Below are 20,303 nucleotides of genomic sequence, written 5' to 3' on the forward strand. Positions count from 1 at the left end.
GTGAGTGTGTGTGGAAAACCTTCTTGAAAAAGATATCAAGGAAAAGACAGAGTTAAATCCATCCCCACGATGTACTTCACCGAATTTGGACCATGCGTTTAAATTCTTTTTTTTTTTCCCCCCTTGGTTCTTCCTCTCTTGCCTTAAGCCTAAAGAAAAAGAGAAAAAAAAAACAAAACCCCACCACTCCCTTCTGAAGTATTTAAAAGTAAGAAAGGAAGAAAAAAAAATGAGGGCCCCCCTTCTCTTGTCTCTCACATGAACTAGTAAAGCAGGCAAAAAAAATTATATATATATATGGTGTTACTAGTATGGAACTAGTTAACCTTTAACAATTTATGCTGATGTCACACTGAGCATGAGTACTGATTAATCCCAGCCTTTTCTGTCCTCCCCCCCCGTAAAATATTTTTATTGAGGGAGGTGGGGGGGGGGAAGTATAAGAAAAAAGAAATAATTTAGAGCAGCCATCTTTGTTTTATGCAGAAATCTTTCTCTTTCAGTTCCCCCCCAGTGCCAGGAATATACAAATATTGTTCATCTATGCAATGAGCTGAGAGATTCAAACAAGCAACAATAAGGAGAAAAATTAAGAGGGGGGGTCTTTTTGTTGTTGTTGTGGCTGTTTTGGACTGATTTTGGGGGGGGCTGGGTTTTTTTGTTAACCTCAAGGAAGAGGTGTGTGTGTGGTGGGGGGGGGGGTGACTTAAAAATCAAGCCAGCCATTTTGTGTTTTTTTTTTTCAATAAAGAAAGGGGTGGGGGGGATTTTTTTCCCTTTTTTTTCCCTCGTGGGGGGGTCTGTTTTAAAAATAATTTAAGGGCGGCCATTTTTGTTCCTTGCTCTTGTGGCAAATATTATGCTGAGCTGCCCCCTCAGAATTTAAATATATTTTAAACCTCCCTCTCGCTTCCTCCCCCCCTTTTATATTTTTTAGAGGGGGGGAGGGGAAAAAGTTAGGTTTTTTTCCCTCTCTTTTTTTGAATTCATGGGACTTTTTCAGGCTCTTCTTTTTTTTAGTGACTGAGGTGATCTGAAGTGGGGGGGAGGATTTTTGTGTGTAGTGAAGGGGGGTTGTTCCCCCCCTTCTCTCTCTGTGTGTGTCCCTGCCCCCCCCCCCAGCACCACCATGGCTTCCCCTCTGAGGGAGGACGAGGAAGAGGAGGAGGAGATGGTGGTGTCTGAGGTGGAGGGGGATGAAGAAGAAGAGGAGGAAGAGGAGGAGGAAGAAGGAGCAGGGGACAACAGCCCAGGCGACATATTCCCGCCCGCTGCTGCTCCGCGGGCACCAGCAGCATCAACTCCACCAGCAGCTGCGGCTCCTCCAGGTAAACAACCCCCCTCCCCAGAGCCGGGCGCCAAAACAGCCCCCCTCCCCCTCCAACGGCTTTGGAACTTTGGGGGGGGGCATTGTTTGTAAACAACCAACGGCTGCGGAACGTTGAGGGGCCGAGAGTTCCGACTTCCGAGGCTTCCCCCCCCCGCGGCAGCTATCCCCGTCGCGCGCGCGCCGCTGCCCAACGGCTTTGGAACGTTGAGGGGCCGAGAGTTCGCAGTTCCCCCCCCGCGCTGCCCAACGGCTGTGGAACGTTGAGGGGCCGAGAGTTCACCCCCGCCTTCCCCCCGCAGGCGCGCGCTGCCCTGAGGGGAAAGTTTCCAGTCCCCCCCCCCCCTCCCCTCTTTGGATCGTTGACGGGCCGAGAGTTCCGATCCCCCTCCCCCCTCCCGTGCGCCCGCGCTGCCCAATGGCTTTGGAACGCTGAGGGGCCGAGAGTTCAGCCCTACCCCCGCGCGCGGTCCCAACGGCTTTGGAACGTTATGGGGGGCCCCGAGAGTTTCTGACCCCCCCCACCACGGGCCTCGCGCGGTGCCTAAACGCTTTGGAACGTTGAGGGAGCCCCACCTGCCCCCAGAGATTCTAGTCCCCCCCCCCGCGTTTTGCTGGATCAGGATGGGGGGAGGGGTACAGGCAAGTCCCCCTCGACTTGGTTTTGAGGGCCCTCCCCCACCCAAAGTGGCCTCAGTGGGGCCCGATGCTCCCCCATGGATTCCAATGGAGAACAAGATTGCCCCCCCCACCCCCGAATGCGCGGTGGCCCTGATTGCTTGGGGCCTGCTGGGTGTTGGCGGGCAGGATGGGGGATGCTGGGTGTTGGCAGGAGTGGGGGGGTGCTGGGTGCCTGGCGGGCAGGACAGCTCCTGCTGGGTGTTGGCGGGAGTGGGGGTGAGCAGAACGGGGCCCACTTGGATCAGCTGGCACCGGGTGGCGTGGGGGCTCAGTAACCTGTGGGGTGGGGCCTGCTGGCATTAGGGGCGGTAGGTGTCATTTGTCTCTCTGACTCGTGGTGGTCTCCAGGGGATGGGATCTCAGGGTGTAGGGAGCAGGTGGAGATCAACACCCAACCCGACTCAGTGCCCTGTGGGATGGGCCACCATGGCTCCGGTGCCAGGGAGAGCGTTGGACTCTGGGCAGGGTGAGGGTGAACTGGGAGTGGAAGTGGCTCGGCTGTCCATGGGACAGGGCCACGGTGGTTACCTATATCTGTGTGTGGTGGTCCCTTGTGGGGCAGAGGTCAGTAGCCACCCCTCAGGCTAGAGTTACGTCACCTGTGACAGGAGTAAAGGGTGCCTTAAGGAATGAGGCCCATTCCCCTCAACAGGAGTGGATGGGTCAGGGCCGGGTTGGTGATGGCGGGAGCGGAGGGTGAGGGGAGGACGGGGTTAATGGGCTGTGGGGCCGTGGATGGGTCAGGGCCGGGTTGGCGATGGCAGGAGCGGAGGGTGAGGGGAGGACGGGGTTAATGGGCTGCAGTGGCAGTGGATGGATCAGGGCCGGGTTGGTGATGGCGGGACTGGAGGGTGAGGGGAGGACGGGGTTAATGGGCTGTGGGGCCGTGGATGGATCAGGGCCGGGTTGGCGATGGCAGGAGCGGAGGGTGAGGGGAGGACGGGGTTAATGGGCTGCAGTGGCAGTGGATGGATCAGGGCCGGGTTGGTGATGGCGGGAGCGGAGGGTGAGGGGAGGACGGGGTTAATGGGCTGTGGGGCCGTGGATGGGTCAGGGCCGGGTTGGCGATGGCAGGAGCGGAGGGTGAGGGGAGGACGGGGTTAATGGGCTGCAGTGGCAGTGGATGGATCAGGGCCGGGTTGGTGATGGCGGGAGCGGAGGGTGAGGGGAGGACGGGGTTCATGGGCTGCGGGGCCCATGGATGGATCAGGGCTGGCTTGGCGATGGCGGGAGCAGAGGGTGAGGGGAGGACGGGGTTAATGGGCTGCGGGGCTTGTGGATGGATCAGGGCCGGGTTGGCGATGGCGGGAGCGGAGGGTGAGGGGAGGACGGGGTTAATGGGCTGCGGGGCTTGTGGATGGATCAGGGCCGGGTTGGCGATGGCGGGAGCGGAGGGTGAGGGGAGGACGGGATTAATGGGCTGCGGGGCTTGTGGATGGATCAGGGCCGGGTTGGCGATGGCGGGAGCGGAGGGTGAGGGGAGGACGGGGTTCATGGGCTGTGGGGCCTGTGGATGGGTCAGGGCCGGGTTGGTGATGGCGGGAGTGGAGGGTGAGGGGAGGACGGGGTTAATGGGCTGTGGTGGCAGTGGATGGGTCAGGGGCGGGTTGGCGATGGCAGGAGCGGAGGGTGAGGGGAGGACGGGGTTAATGGGCTGCAGTGGCAGTGGATGGATCAGGGCCGGGTTGGTGATGGCGGGAGCGGAGGGTGAGGGGAGGACGGGGTTAATGGGCTGTGGGGCCGTGGATGGGTCAGGGCCGGGTTGGCGATGGCAGGAGCGGAGGGTGAGGGGAGGACGGGATTAATGGGCTGCGGGGCTTGTGGATGGATCAGGGCCGGGTTGGCGATGGCGGGAGCAGAGGGTGAGGGGAGGACGGGGTTAATGGGCTGCGGGGCTTGTGGATGGATCAGGGCCGGGTTGGCGATGGCGGGAGCAGAGGGTGCGGGGAGGACGGGGTTAATGGGCTGCGGGGCTTGTGGATGGATCAGGGCCGGGTTGGCGATGGTGGAAGAGGAGGGTGCGGGGAGGACGGGGTTAATGGGCTGCGGGGCTTGTGGATGGATCAGGGCCGGGTTGGCGATGGCGGGAGCGGAGGGTGAGGGGAGGACGGGGTTCATGGGCTGTGGGGCTTGTGGATGGATCAGGGCCGGGTTGGCGATGGTGGAAGAGGAAGGTGCGGGGAGGACGGGGTTAATGGGCTGTGGTGGCAGTGGATGGGTCGGGGCGGGTTGGCGATGGCGGGAGCGGAGGGTGAGGGGAGGACGGGGTTAATGGGCTGCGGGGCTTGTGGATGGATCAGGGCCGGGTTGGCGATGGCGGGAGCAGAGGGTGAGGGGAGGACGGGGTTAATGGGCTGCGGGGCTTGTGGATGGATCAGGGCCGGGTTGGCGATGGCGGGAGCAGAGGGTGAGGGGAGGACGGGGTTAATGGGCTGCGGGGCTTGTGGATGGATCAGGGCCGGGTTGGCGATGGTGGAAGAGGAAGGTGCGGGGAGGACGGGGTTAATGGGCTGTGGTGGCAGTGGATGGGTCGGGGCGGGTTGGCGATGGCGGGAGCGGAGGGTGAGGGGAGGACGGGGTTCATGGGCTGTGGGGCTTGTGGATGGATCAGGGCCGGGTTGGCGATGGTGGAAGAGGAAGGTGCGGGGAGGACGGGGTTAATGGGCTGTGGTGGCAGTGGATGGGTCGGGGCGGGTTGGCGATGGCGGGAGCGGAGGGTGAGGGGAGGACGGGGTTAATGGGCTGCGGGGCTTGTGGATGGATCAGGGCCGGGTTGGCGATGGCGGGAGCAGAGGGTGAGGGGAGGACAGGGTTCATGGGCTGTGGGGCCTGTGGATGGATCAGGGCCAGCTTGGCGATGGCGGAAGAGGAGGGTGAGGGTGAGGGGAGGACGGGATTCATGGGCTGTGGGGCCTGTGGATGGATCAGGGCCGGGTTGGCGATGGTGGAAGAGGAGGGTGCGGGGAGGACGGGGTTAATGGGCTGTGGTGGCAGTGGATGTGTCAGGGGCGGTTTGGCGATGGCGGGAGCGGAGGGTGAGGGGAGGACGGGGTTCATGGGCTGTGGGGCCTGTGGATGGATCAGGGCCGGGTTGGCGATGGCGGAAGAGGAGGGTGCAGGGAGGACGGGGTTAATGGGCTGTGGTGGCAGTGGATGGGTCAGGGGCGGGTTGGCGATGGCGGGAGCGGAGGGTGAGGGGAGGACGGGGTTCATGGGCTGTGGGGCCTGTGGATGGATCAGGGCCGGGTTGGCGATGGCGGAAGAGGAGGGTGCAGGGAGGACGGGGTTAATGGGCTGTGGTGGCAGTGGATGGGTCAGGGGCGGGTTGGCGATGGCGGGAGCGGAGGGTGAGGGGAGGACGGGGTTCATGGGCTGTGGGGCCTGTGGATGGATCAGGGCCGGGTTGGCGATGGCGGAAGAGGAGGGTGCAGGGAGGACGGGGTTAATGGGCTGTGGTGGCAGTGGATGGGTCAGGGGCGGGTTGGCGATGGCGGGAGCGGAGGGTGAGGGGAGGACGGGGTTAATGGGCTGGGGGGCCCGTGGATGGATCAGGGCCGGGTTGGCGATGGCGGGAGCGGAGGGTGACGTGAGGCAGGGAGGTCAGCGAGGTCATGGCCAGGCTGAATGTGGCGGGTGCTTTTCAGGACAGGCTCGTCAGCCAGGTTCGGAGAGCAGCGGGTCGGTGCCTCATGTCAAATGGCCGTGTTTCGCGGGTTGCCCTCAGACCAGTCCATATTGCCCCTATGTAACTGACTTGCTTCCTACTTCCTGGGGCCCATCCCCTTGGTGTTGGAGTACTGGTTTAAAAAGTAAACATTAAACGTTAATGAAATCACGGGGATGCAACCGAAGGCTCTTGTCCTTTAAAAACATTTTGAATCTTTTCCTGCCGCCAGACATATCTCTCCCCAGATTCGCTTCGATTTGCTCTCCCTTATAAAGAAAACGTCAGGCGTGGCGGGGGGAAGGAAACATGAGGAATCGGAGGAGCAGAGAAATCAGGAAGTGTGGGCGTAAAATGCCACTGGTTTTACTTCTCCCTTTATCGTTGCCGTAATTATTAATTTATTTTTAGTCCAGTTAACACATGGAGGCCCTAATCATGGTTCAAGGCCCCATTGTCTTAGGCTATGGTACCTGGCTAACACATATGTCGTCTCTGTCGCAAGAGTTTACAGTCGATCTTGCAAAGACTTGTCATTCACCATGCGTCATGTGAAAGACGTGCAGGTCTTTTGCCTTCGTCTAAATGGACAGTCTCTGCCCCAATCCTGTTGTTCTCAGCAGTAGGGTCTTTCCGCACATGGATTGGTCGAAACGATCGGTGCGTAGAGAGAGAAAAATTACTAGTTTCAGCCTTGTAGGTAAAGGATTTGTGACTTAAAAAAAAGAGGAAATAAAGCCAATGTTTTTCTGTCACCAAATTTGATTTCTAGGTCCACAAAGTCACTTTGCTTTCTGTTGATTTAATAAATACGTTAATTTTAATGTTGAGTGTTTTTGGGCGGGGGTAGTTATTGATGCCAGTGTAAAGACTGCTGTCTTCCTCGACCTGCTTTCGTAGCATTCCCTGCCTGGTGGAAACTTGTGATCGCTACGTATATAAAACCATGTTCAGTGGTTTCAAAGCATTGGGTTTCTGATCCTGGAGACACTTGGGTGAGTAGCTTTGCTCATGGAAGTCGTCCCATTGGCTTCAGAGTGTGAGTCAAGTTCCTTGTGTTGTGTGTTAAGTCATGCCTGGAAGATGTATGGCTTGAGAGCTGTGTTCAAATCCTGCCTCTGCCCCTGGCCTTGCGAGGTCACCTTGAGCGAGCTGCTTCCCCACCCCTTGCCTCAGTTTCGCCCTCTGTGAAATGAGGCTAAAGATACTGTTGGCCTGCTTTGGAAAGCGCTTTGAAATCTACTGAAGAAAATAGGTAAGAGCTGGGGATAATTATTATATGAGAAAGTGGAGGAAAGATTTGCAGGTTTACGACATAAAAGGTGTGGCTAATTTAAAGAAAGGCAAAGATTATTCCCCGTTGCGAATACTGATTGAAAAAAAAACGCTAGAGAGGGAGAAAAACATTCACTTTATTTTCTCTTGATCAAGAAAACTCACTTTTCAGTTAAAAGGAAAAGGTGTGTGTGTGTGTGTGTGTTTAAGCTCCAAGTTTTAAAATAGAGTCTCCTCTTCCCCGCTTTTCAAAATGGTCAGAAATCTGTGTTTCAGTTTTAAAAGCAGCATTGCTTCATCACGAAACCGGTGTCCCTCCTTCCCCTCAATCTTTAAATCCACCTCCCGATTCTCCACTTGTAACACTGAGGCGCTTAAGCGAAAGAATCCAGAACCGTTCATAAAATGACAATATGGCTTTGCTTTTTATTGATTTGTATTCACGTACAGGCTGCTGAGCAGAGATCAGGGCCTCCTTGAACTAGGCCTTGTATTGAGTAGGCCCTGATCCTGCAAGGCTTTTCAGCATTTATGATGAAAATCCTGGCTCTGTTGAAATCAGTGGGGATTTTCCCTTTGTCCTCAATGAAGCCAGAATTTCGGCCAGAATTTTTTAACTTCTAAACACCTCCAGACCAGGAAGGTAGAAGATCACAGGTTGACTGCTTTTCCCAGAGCTCTCCCTTTCCTGAAAACATCCGAATTGTGGGGCTGCTTCTGGAAAGAGTTAAAGACACGCATAACAATGTGGACAGCTAAAGTCACTGATCGAAGCGGGATTCCTTGTGGGATCAGAATTAAGCACCCAATTAAGTCTTCACAGGATTGGGTACCCGCAGGATGTAACACCCTGGTGCCCGCTTCGGACGCTAGTCTAAGAAGCAAGTTCCTGGTTTGAAGAGGTGCAAAGGCTCACCATTTGTACTGAAGTCTGCTGGAGCTGGAGGTGCTCAGCACCTTTGCAAATCAGATCACTAAAGTTTGCAGGAGGGTGCTTTATAATTACCCCCCCCCAAAGGGGCACTTTAAGTAGTATTTCCCCGTAAAACAACCAAATGGAAATTCTTACGGGATCTGAGAAACGTGGGGATATGTTTAGCCCCTGATCCTGTGATTGATGACGGATCCAGCTGGAGGATTGGCGGCCTTGGTTGCTTTCCAGCGTGAAATCTCTTCCAAAGTAGCTGTCCCCTCTCCTGAGTAGGGCACTGGGAACTCCACCAGGTTTCCTTGGCAAGAGTTTTCCTCACATTGGTCCTAAAGCGGTGACTGCTTTTCCATCTCCTGCTAATCCAGCTCATCGTCTGAAATGCTGGAAGGTCTCAATAACCTTCCTACTTCTGCACTGGGTCTCTGATCTCTCCCGGCCCCCCTGCTGGAGCTGCATTTACCAGGGACATTTCCTTGTCAGCTGGTGTCCCTGTGGATTTATACCAGATAAAGGCTAAATTTGCAAAGGGGCTCAGCAACCCACCTGAGAACAAGGGGGAAAGAGGTGGGCATTACGCACTTCTGAAAATCTGTCTGCTTCAGTCAGTTGCTTAACGGGGGACCCAAGCGCTTGCTGAAAATCTCCCTCATACCCTGTGTTTAATTCGGCAGAGTCCCGAGGTGCGTCGCCAAATGAAGTTGTACCCGTAATCCCTCCCCACCAAACCTGACTGGCGAATTTCTACCTTGCGGACAATGATTTTTAAAGCCACTATTAAAAATAAGAAGGGCCCATTCCCCTGCCCTGGTGGAAATGCCTCCTCCCACCCCCCTGTCCCGTTTCGTAGATAAAGGATCTGTTCTTGGTTTGCTTGTCTTTTGTTTAAATTTAAATATGCAAGTGGAATGGAAAAGACATCTGTAGTGAATGAGATGAAGATTCTTGAGTCTTTCTTTTGTTGCTGGTTACAGGGAAATAACTCTTGATTTCTGGTTTTAGTTAAATCTACATCCCACCATCCCTTGTTGCGTTATATAATATCTATGTGCGTGCAAGTATTTATATATATATATATATAACATATATATTAGAAATAATTTTTTTTCCAAGGTAGGGAGTGGAAATGTCACGTGTGTGGAAAATTCTAGTTGATTGCCTGCCAAAATACCCGTCTCGGCTGCGCATGTGCATCAATATTATGATTAGGGAGGGGGGGGGAATCTGAAAGGGGTGGGGGGGGGAAGAAAAGATTGATGGCAGGATTAGAAATTGACGGGATTGAGGGGCTGTAAGGATGCACTGTGGCCTGCCCCACTCCCCTCGGCTTTGTCAATTACATCCCACCGGGAACTGAGCAGCGGCGCAGGGATGGAACAAGGTGATTCAAACCCACAGGGCTGAAGAGATAATGTTGTATTGTCAGAAGAAACTGGGACGGAGCCAGATGCTTAGACAGAAGGGGCTGGTGGCTGAGGCAGGCTCCGACAGGAATCTAGGCGGGGAGGGTGCAAAGGCAAGTCCACCCCGTTGGCTGCGTCTCCATTTTTTATTTTTTGCATTTTGATTTGCAAGGCAAAAGAGCTGGTGGTATCAGCTACTGTGTGTGTGTGTGTGTGTCAGAAGGCGGTGTTGTCATTTCTAACCTAGCAAGGCATCCCCTGTTGAGGTGACTGGCATCATCCGACAGGTCATTCCTCTCTGTGCGGCTGAGTTCATGTTTGCCCTGCACCTGGCGCAGGGGTTTGGCCAATGTCTCTCCCGCAGCCAGCATGCGGTGTGAAGTTGCCAAAGGATTATTAGATGAGGAATCCACCCCGGGTAGGTGGTTGCAGGCTCCTGCATAAACCAGTGCATTTGTCTTGTCTTCCCTGAGGTTGTTTTTTCCCCTCCCTCCCTCCCCTGCAAACCAGGGAAATCCATTATCTTCTTTTGTAAATCCAGGCTCACCGCTCTGTTGCTCTGTTGTACCCAAGGCCCCGATCATCCAGCAAGTGGGACCCACTTGTATGCTTTGTTAGATTGGGGCCTGCGGGCAAAGACGTGGCAGTGTGAATTTAGCACTGGTAAAGGATATTAGTTTGGGATCCTGGAGAGGACAGTGTGATCAGTGTGCTTAATCTGTGACCTACAGGGACCCTCTCCGGGGGCTTGAGAGGGCAGCCGTGACCCCGTTTAGTTCTCGACCTCTGTCAAAAGACAGCCAGTTAGTGCCAGCTGTGATTTATGTGGCCACCTGCCCCACGGGAAGCCAGGCTAAGAACCCGCCAGCTTGTCACACGTGTAGGGTCACCGAACAGACGTCGGATAACGACGCGGGCTTGATTGGGATGGATGAGCTAGAGGAGAAAGGCTCTGTGTCCGGGGGATGGAACTCCTGAGCCAGGAGACAGACGTGCATGGGTTTCTTGGGCAAACTCTGGAGTCTGATCCTGTCTGTCCAGGGGGCCCTGAGGGGAAGGGACATGTCGTTATCCCCAGAACTGAGGGCCCCAGGGATCGAAGGCCAGATGTTTAAAGGTTTTTAGGTGCCTAAATCCCATTCATTCCAAATACCTGTAAAAATCTGGGTCTCGGTGACTTGGTCGTATCAGAAGTCTGTGATGGGAATTAAACCCAGATCTTCTGAGTCGTAGTCAAAAGCTTTACCCGCAAGACCCTTTTCCCTCCGTCCTCTGCTTAAACCTAACTTTTAGGGGTCTATCCTGTAAAGTGCCGAGTGCCCATGGCTCACGGCAGGAAGTGCTCCCTGATCGAGGTGTAAGGAGGGGAGTTGGGGCGCTATGGAACAGTTTGAATCCAGCCCAGGTGCCGTTAGGGTAGGGAAGGGTTCCCAAAAGGTGGGGTATCCACCTCTCAGTTGTTCTCAAGTGTCTCCGTTTTTATTTTAAAAAGACCAACGCTAGCGGCGGGAGGGAGACAAACCTTGACAATGTGCGGGAGACAAACCTTGACAATGTGACAATGTGATGCAGCGATGCTTCCTGAATTTGCAGAGAGCCTGCACCCATTGGTCTGAGAGAGGGGATTTGCCCCAAGTGCAAGCGACGTTCCCTTTTAGCATATGCACAGCGTGCTGCAGGTGGTAGGTGACCAGATTCATCACTGAATTTGGTCCGGTGGTTGGATCATTTGCTTCCTCAGCCCAGGGAGCGCGCAACGTGAACGCTGATCCATGCCCCCCAGTGACGCCGCCTGCGGGGGACAGCTCAGCTAGGGAATGAAAGTCATTCCTTTATGACGGCCGTATGGCGGCCCGTTGTGTGAAACGAGTGCAGGGTTCTCAGAAGTCCCGCCCGAGCACCCGTGTCAGACAAAGTGGTTGTAATGCCCCTTCTGGCCTTCAAAATTGACGCCGGGGACCCGTCGCTGGCCGTCCCAGCATTGAGGCCTGGCTGGATTGTGCCTGTTTCTGTCTGCTAATTATCTTCCGTCTCCGGGGCTGCCAGTCTGGCAATTGCCTTGACACCAAATTAAAAAAAAAAAAAGGGATCAAAACCCTGTCACCCTGGGTGTGAGGAATTTGGCTGCACGGTGGCAGCGGCTGGGATTCTGGTCTTGCTGGTTTGAGGATGCTGTTCTGCGTTAGTCACACTTGGGGAACGTTCCCCTGCGCTCTCCAGTCAAGCAGGTGGAGAAATTGCTCACGGCGGGGAAAGGAGAGGGGCGAGGCGTGAAAACGGCTTTCTAATTGCTTGTTGAGCGGGCTGTCTCGTGTCGTTAGCCAGGCCCCGTTATGTCTGGCCTTCCGGAGCTAATCCAAGCTTCTGCGGAGGAGAGCAGATGTTTAAACTGCGGTCCAAAAAGGGCGCAGAGGTTGATTGCCGCCGGGCTGAGCAAGGAGGGAATTGGAACGGGGGGCGTGCTTCAGAATCCCCATGCTGCAGCCCACAAGCTCTGTCCGTTTTTGCCGGTATGCTGAGGACGGCGCTGCAAAGCTCTTGTGCCATTTGTTGATTTCCTTAAATCCTCAGCTCCCGGAGTCATGAGACTTTCAGCTTTGGCTGTTTGAAAATAGCAAGCTGCTTCCTCTCTGGGTTGTGGGGGAAAGCTTGGAAACATAAAGCCAGGAGGAGAAGGGCGGGGGGTGGGGGTGGGAATCCGGGATTTATTATTTATTTTTTAAATCTCAGGGTTTTGTTGTTTTTTTTAAAGCCGACCTCATAATTTTCTTTGCGGCCGGACTCATGGGTTTTGAAGGCTTCGGCTTGGCAGCGTCCAGTGGATTAAAAAAAAAAATCCCCTTTCCCTGAGGTCTGGCTTCAGTCATTCATACTACCCTGGGCCACAGGCGAGGGAGCCAGAATCTCTTTTCCTCTGCTCTTCGGTACATAACTCAGAGCCTCGCTTGTTTCAAACCGCCGTCGGCCTTGCCAGGATCCCGGTCATTTGACATTCGATAGCTGCTGTGAGGTGATTGACTCATGGGTTTGCGGCTGCTGGCCTCTCAGGTCGTGACCCATCTTGGGTTCTGATCCCATTGGATCTCACAAGCTGGGTAGGACTCGGGGGACGGAGGCACCAAACTCAAGGAGGGGGAGTGGTATTACTGTTAGTTGGTGATGGGAACGGTTCACTTCCTGTCTCAAACGCTGCTATTTTAGTGAGTGTGTGTGCCTATGTCTACCCTCCCAGCTGCCGCATGGACACACCGTAAGTGTCTCGGAAATCCAACGCAGTCTCGACTGTTTCTAAGTTCAAGTAACAGGATTAAAAGACAACACCACCTCAACCACTGGCAATTCGGTGTCCAGCTGCTTGCTCCTAAGGGCCTGGCCTGCCACGATGCTGGGTTTTTTGGGGGTTATTCAAACTTCTGCCTTCGATTTGCAGCGGGTAACTCTGCTGGCTGCCTCGAAGAGTGTGGAGGTTTCTTAGAGTTTAAGTCTGAAGGATCATCCGATGAAGTGAGCTGTAGCTCACGAAAGCTTATGCTCAAATAAATTGGTTAGTCTCTAAGGTGCCACAAGTACTCCTTTTCTTTTTGCGAACACAGACTAACACGGCTGTTACTCTGAAATCTGACCTCCTGTGATATCACCGGGTTACGCCTATAGGGAGCCTGATTACTTTAGTTACACCAAAGCATCTTGATGGTGCGTTAGCAGGAGCGTCGTAAGCCAGACACAAGAAGTAATTCTTCCGCTCTGCTCCGCGCTCATACGGCCTCAGCTGGAATAGTGTGTCCGGCTCCGGGTGCCGCATTTCAGGAAAGAGGTGGACAAATTGGAGAGAGTCCAGAGAAGAGCAACAAAAATGATGAAAGGTCTAGAAAACATAAGCTCTGAGGGAAGGTTTAAAAAATTGGGTTTGTTTAGTCTGGAGAAGAGAAGACTGAGAGGGGACGTGATCACAGTTTTCAAGTACATAAAAGGTTGTTACAAGGAGGAGGGAGAAAAATTGTTCTTCTTAACCTCTGAGGATAGGACAAGAAGCAGTGGGCTTAAATTGCAGCCAGGGGGGTTTAAGTTGGACATTAGGAAAAGCTTCCTACCTGTCAGGGTGGTTAAGCGGTGGAATAAATTGCCCAGGGAGGTTGTGGAATCTCCATCATTGGAGATTTTGAAGAGCAGGTTAGACGAACACCTGTCAGGGGTGGTCTAGATAATACTTAGTCCTGCCATGAGGGCAGGGGACCAGACTAGAGGACCTCTCCAGGTCCCTTCCAGTCCTACGATTCTACATTCAGGAGACTAAACTGGCAGAGAACAGAAGAGACCGAGGTGCCCCCAATGTCTGAGACTCTTGTGCTACTAAGTGAGATTTGTGGCCAGGTGATCCCGGCAAGCAGTCTGCACCCACTGAAGAGCCAGGCGAACCCCTGGCAAAGGTCCCTGCTGATCTGACCTGGTTGGCGGCGGGGGGGAATGAATTCCTTCCTGAGCCCAAATCTGGGTTGTGATTTCAGTCCTCCACCCTGATCACCTCAGAGAGACGGGCAGACTGGAAATCCAACAAGCGCCTTTGCATCTGATCTTCCCTCCCTGCGTTTTGGGGGTGGGGTGGGGGGCACCCCGTTGTGCCCTGACCAGGCTCCCTCGCTGCCTTCCTGCTGGGGCCACAGGAGCAGGGCTGCCTCAGAACTCTGAATCGAACTACACATCAGCTTTGTGCGTGTTGCTACCAATCTTTTGTCCATCCTGAACCTATTTCCATTGAATTTAGGGCGAGTTTCAGCAGGGCTGGAACAAGTACAGGGTGCAAGCCCAATTTAGGGGGCTAAGGGTTTAACTGCACCAGGAAATCGACTGGAATAGTTCCCCACATGAATACTATTCTGAAATCAAAGTCATTTTAGTCCAGAACAGTAACTCTGCTTAGGAAGAGAATTCAATTACACTGAACGAAGGCCTCTCTTATTCTGAACGAACAGTCTCCACTCAGGGGTGTAATGTGGTTCAAAAGCATAGCTTTCGTTAATCTGGATTAATTTCCCCAAATCCTAAAGCCCTGATTCTGTCTGTTCCTGTGCATCTGTTGACGTGGAAAAAGATCAGCGGTTTGGAAAACCTGCCCCGTGAGTCCGTGTGGAAGGATTTGATTTTTATCGGTGAAAGCTGGTAAATGTCGATTTCACCGTAGGTGCACCAAAAAGATGTCCATAGGTAATCGCTGAAATTTACAAATAGGCAAAGTAAGAAAAACGCTACTTGAGAACTCATTCGAGTTGGATCTGAGGGTAGTTCGTTTGTAAATTTTAACGTGTGATGTTGACAATTTGTGTGTTAGCGGTTATAAAGGTGAACTTTTTGAAGCGCAACGTTATGGTCCTTAAATCAGTGGTCCCCAAACTTTTCACACCCGACCCTGTCTGCGCTCCCGCCTGGGAGCCGGGGCCAGGAGTGGGGCCGTGGCTTGGGGGTGGGCATGGACGGGGTAAGGGGGCCGAGGCTGGGGCCACAGCTGTGGGTGGGTCTGGGGCCGGGAATGGACCTGTGGCTGGAGGTGTGAAATGACCAGCCAGGTCTGCCTACAAACCATAATTTCCCCTTACGCAAGGCCCAAACTCATATCTGCTGCTGTGTGTTTATTATTTTGCAAGAGAAGAGTAATGGGTAAATATCCGTTTCACCCTAAAAGCCCTAATAATGGTGGCTTTCCACAGCTGGACGGGTCAGTAGCACGATCCTAGGGAATGAATAAATACCAGAACGCAGCTGTCTGCCCTTTGGTGAAATAACAGGGTCTTCGGAGTAAATGTAGCATTTAGCCAGGGGGAGGTTGGGGCGGACTGCACGTGTGTATCTCTGCTGCTGGAAATCCACTGCCAGCTGTGAGGAGGATGAAGATGCAATCCGACCTGGTGAGGCCTCGTTTTGGAGAAGCATGTAAAGGCTTGTCAAGGCTTGAAACTTAATTTGGAGGAAGGGAGGGTGAGAATCGAGTAGCGATTCCTGACAAGGAGGTTTGGTGGAGCATACCACTCAATTTCCCTATGTAAATAATCCTTAATAGATAACGTGTGACTCCATTCCTAGGAATCTTTCCAGGTTGACGCTGAATTCTCTGTAACCTACACCATACTTGAAGGAAACCGTTGGGCCAGGGTGAAATGCCAAAAGCTATTCTGCCTGCAGGGATCCTTCCTGCGGTGCAAATGGCGTTACGAAAAGAGAACGTTTCCCGGTTCTTCGCTCCTGACGTCAGTCATTCTCAGCAATGTGGGCTGGGAATGCCAAAATTTGCAAGGAGCCCAGTAATTTGGTGCAATTAGGATAACGACTCCGAGCCAATCTCATGCTTCAGGGCTCCGGCCAAGTTGCCTGCAGGGGTAGGAAGGAATTTTCACCCTGATGCGCAATTGGTATCTGGGGGTGGGAGCCACTTTTCCCGGAAGCATTAGAGGTTGGCCGGAGCTGGAGATGGGACCGTGGGCTGGTGCTTTGATATCGTGCAAAAAATCTGCTTTCTAGCTGCCTGGCTGGTGCATCTGATCGGCCCTTTTGGCCTTGAACTCTAACTGGACAGGGCAGTGGACTGTGCGTCTGTGGGCCAGTCGTTCCCATGCCTGGTGTCTCAGTTTCCCCTTCTCTGCTGATTTCGATTGTAAGCTCTTTGGGAAGGGGATTTGTCTCTGACTAGGTGTTTGTGCAGCGCCTGGCACAGTGTGGGCCTTGGTCTTAGCTGGGGCCTGCTGATGCTTTCATATTATTGCAAAAAAACTCACAAGAGTAACATTCCCTCAAAACGCCAGATGAGAGGATTTGGCATGTTTGCATAATGAAAGGCCAGCTGATGGTTTGGAGCCGCTGCTCTCCAGCCAGGTCTGGCTCACTAGCAGCGGGGCTGCGTCTACGTAAAGCCGATGTAGGAAAGAAATGGAATTGGGCCCGTTGTTTCGTTGAAGGCCAGAACGAGCCGTTAGATCATCTAATCTGGCTTTTCTAGCCCGGGCCAGTCAATTTCCCCTGCACTCAGAGAAGTGTTGTTTTACCCTTTCACACTGTACAAAATCCAGGGCTCACCTGCCGAAACGCAGAGGCAGCCGGTTTAGTACGAAGAAGAGGAAGTAATTTTTTGGCACAACTAATCTGTGGAACTCATTGCCAGGGGATGTGGCAAAGACCAAAAATATAACTGCCTTTCAAAAAAGTTCACGGAGGATCGGTTCATTGGTGGCTCTTAGCCAAGATGGTCCAGGATGCAACCCCACACTCGTGGTGACCCTAAACTGCGGGCTACCAGGAGCCGGGAGCGGTAGACCGCCGTGGATCACTGGATAATTGCCCAGTTCTGTACACTCCCCCAGAGTGATAGCTCAGGCCGCTGTTGGAGACGGGATACTCGATTAGTTGTAGCGAGGCCTGACCCAGTCTGGCAGCCTTATGACTTCAGGATTAAATAAATAATAAAGAATAAAGGAGTTGGAGGCGCAAGTGGTGTTCTCGTCCATCCTCCCCGTGGAAGGAAAAGGCCTAGGTAGGGACCGTCGAATCGTGGAAGTCAACGAATGGCTACGCAGATGGTGTCGGAGAGAAGGCTTTGGTTTCTTTGACCATGGGATGGTGTTCCATGAAGGAGGAGTGCTGGGTAGAGACGGGCTCCATCTTACGAAGAGAGGGAAGAGCATCTTTGCCAGCAGGCTGGCTAACCTAGTGAGGAGGGCTTTAAACTAGGTTCACTGGGGGAAGGAGACCAAAGCCCTGAGGTAAGTGGGAAAGCGGGATACCGGGAGGAAGCACAGGCAGCAATGTCTGTGAGGGGAGGGCTCCTGCCTCATACTGGCAATGAGGGGCGATCAACAGGTTATCTCAAGTGCTTATATACAAATGCACAAAGCCTTGGAAACAAGCAGGGAGAACTGGAGGTCCTGGTGATGTCAAGGAACTATGACGTGATCGGAATAACAGAGACTTGGTGGGATAACTCGTATGACTGGAGTACTGTCATGGATGGTTATAAACTGTTCAGGAAGGACAGGCAGGGCAGAAAAGGTGGGGGAGTAGCACTGTATGTAAGGGAGCAGTATGACTGCTCAGAGCTCCGGTACGAAACTGCAGAAAAACCTGAGTGTCTCTGGATTAAGTTTAGAAGTGTGTGCAACAAGAGTGATGTAGTGGTGGGAGTCTGCTATAGACCACCGGACCAGGGGGATGAGGTGGATGAGGCTTTCTTCCGGCAGCTCACGGAAGCTACTAGATCGCATGCCCTGATTCTCATGGGTGACTTTAATTTTCCTGATATCTGCTGGGAGAGCAATACAGCGGTGCATAGACAATCCAGGAAGTTTTTGGAAAGCGTAGGGGACAATTTCCTGGCGCAAGTGCTAGAGGAGCCAACTAGGGGGGGCGCTTTTCTTGACCTGCTGCTCACAAACCGGGTAGAATTAGTGGGGGAAGCAAAAGTGGATGGGAATCTGGGAGGCAGTGACCATGAGTTGGTTGAGTTCAGGATCCTGACGCAGGGAACAAAGGTAAGCAGCAGGATACGGACCCTGGACTTCAGGAAAGCAGACTTCGACTCCCTCAGGGAACGGATGGCCAGGATCCCCTGGGGGACTAACTTGAAGGGGAAAGGAGTCCAGGAGAGCTGGCTGTATTTCAAGGAATCCCTGTTGAGGTTACAGGGACAAACCATCCCGATGAGTCGAAAGAATAGTAAATATGGCAGGCGACCAACTTGGCTTAATGGTGAAATCCTAGCGGATCTTAAACATAAAAAAGAAGCTTACAAGAAGTGGAAGGTTGGACATATGACCAGGGAAGAGTATAAAAATATTGCTCGGGCATGTAGGAATGATATCAGGAGGGCCAAATCGCACCTGGAGCTGCAGCTAGCCAGAGATGTCAAGAGTAACAAGAAGGGTTTCTTCAGGTATGTTGGCAACAAGAAGAAAGCCAAGGAATGTGTGGGCCCCTTACTGAATGAGGGAGGCAACCTAGTGACAGAGGATGTGGAAAAAGCTAATGTACTCAATGCTTTTTTTGCCTCTGTTTTCACTAACAAGGTCAGCTCTCAGACTGCTGCGCTGGGCATCACAAAATGCGGAAGAGATGGCCAGCCCTCTGTGGAGATAGAGGCGGTTAGGGACTATTTAGAAAAGCTGGACATGCACAAGTCCATGGGGCCGGACGAGTTGCATCCGAGAGTGCTGAAGGAATTGGCGGCTGTGATTGCAGAGCCACTGGCCATTATCTTTGAAAACTCGTGGCGAACCGGGGAAGTCCCGGATGACTGGAAAAAGGCTAATGTAGTGCCAATCTTTAAAAAAGGGAAGAAGGAAGATCCTGGGAACTACAGGCCAGTCAGCCTCACCTCAGTTCCTGGAAAAATCATGGAGCAGGTCCTCAAAGAATCAATCCTGAAGCACTTGCATGAGAGGAAAGTGATCAGGAACAGCCAGCATGGATTCACCAAGGGAAGGTCATGCCTGACTAATCTAATCACCTTTTATGATGAGATTACTGGTTCTGTGGATGAAGGGAAAGCAGTGGATGTATTGTTTCTTGACTTTAGCAAAGCTTTTGACACGGTCTCCCATAGTATTCTTGTCACCAAGTTAAGGAAGTATGGGCTGGATGAATGCACTATAAGGTGGGTAGAAAGCTGGCTAGATTGTCGGGCTCAACGGGTAGTGATCAATGGCTCCATGTCTAGTTGGCAGCCGGTATCAAGTGGAGTGCCCCAAGGGTCGGTCCTGGGGCCGGTTTTATTCAATATCTTCATAAATGATCTGGAGGATGGTGTGGATTGCACTCTCAGCAAATTTGCAGATGATACTAAACTGGGAGGAGTGGTAGATACGCTGGAGGGGAGGGATAGGATACAGAAGGACCTAGACCAATTGGAAGATTGGGCCAAAAGGAATCTGATGAGGTTCAATAAGGATAAGTGCAGGGTCCTGCACTTAGGACGGAAGAACCCAATGCACAGCTACAGACTAGGGACCGAATGGCTAGGCAGCAGTTCTGCGGAAAAGGACCTAGGGGTGACAGTGGACGAGAAGCTGGATATGAGTCAGCAGTGTGCCCTTGTTGCCAAGAAGGCCAATGGCATTTTGGGATGTATAAGTAGGGGCATAGCGAGCAGATCGAGGGACGTGATCGTTCCCCTCTATTCGACATTGGTGAGGCCTCATCTGGAGTACTGTGTCCAGTTTTGGGCCCCACACTTCAAGAAGGATGTGGATAAATTGGAGAGAGTCCAGCGAAGGGCAACAAAAATGATTAGGGGACTGGAACACATGAGTTATGAGGAGAGGCTGAGGGAGCTGGGATTGTTTAGCCTGCAGAAGAGAAGAATGAGGGGGGATTTGATAGCTGCTTTCAACTACCTGAAAGGGGGTTCCAAAGAGGATGGCTCTAGACTGTTCTCAGTGGTAGCAGATGACAGAACGAGGAGTAATGGTCTCAAGTTGCAGTGGGGGAGGTTTAGATTGGATATTAGGAAAAACTTTTTCACTAAGAGGGTGGTGAAACACTGGAATGCGTTACCTAGGGAGGTGGTAGAATCTCCTTCCTTAGAGGTTTTTAAGGTCAGGCTTGACAAAGCCCTGGCTGGGATGATTTAACTGGGAATTGGTCCTGCTTTGAGCAGGGGGTTGGACTAGATGACCTTCTGGGGTCCCTTCCAACCCTGATATTCTATGATTCTATGATTCTATGATTGTGGGGGAGAGAATTAATGGGGAGCTACTGTTGACGCCGGCCGAGAGATTCCCTCGGTTCAGACAGTTCACCTGCGTCTCTTTGGCCTGCCGTTCACCTCGGAGGTCCCTGTGTGTCCTCAATGAGACGGCTTCGAGCGGCTGCAAAGCGCAACAAGCTGGGCTCTTAGCCCAGTTCCTGGGGGGCCTGTAATACGTGCCCGGCAACCGTAGCAGGCATGGAGAACAGATGGCAGCTCCAGGCCCGTGGGACGGCACGGCTGTAGGCAGGGTCTCTCGGCTTATTAGCGCGTGGCCCCGGCTGCTCAGAGGCGAGGATCCT

General features: G+C 53.1%; 1 protein-coding gene across 7 annotated transcripts in view; it reads left to right on the forward strand.

Moving 5' to 3' along the window:
- The first annotated feature begins 792 nt into the window (after positions 1-792).
- The window catches only part of CHD3 (chromodomain helicase DNA binding protein 3), a 66,969-nt gene continuing 47,458 nt past the window's right edge, over positions 793-20,303 (forward strand). For 5 of the 7 annotated variants that reach the window (XM_073326778.2, XM_073326782.2, XM_073326785.2 and 2 more), the window contains exon 1: positions 794-1,328. In XM_073326778.2, the coding sequence (XP_073182879.2) occupies positions 1,130-1,328 (199 nt within the window). In that variant the 5' untranslated portion in view covers positions 794-1,129. Of the gene's footprint in view, positions 1,329-20,303 lie in introns of all 7 variants that reach the window. The other 2 variants (XM_073326780.2, XM_073326784.2) reach the window with 1 other exon arrangement.

The sequence above is a fragment of the Lepidochelys kempii genome, chromosome 28, assembly GCF_965140285.1.
Source record: "Lepidochelys kempii isolate rLepKem1 chromosome 28, rLepKem1.hap1, whole genome shotgun sequence".
Lineage (NCBI taxonomy): Eukaryota > Metazoa > Chordata > Testudines > Cheloniidae > Lepidochelys > Lepidochelys kempii.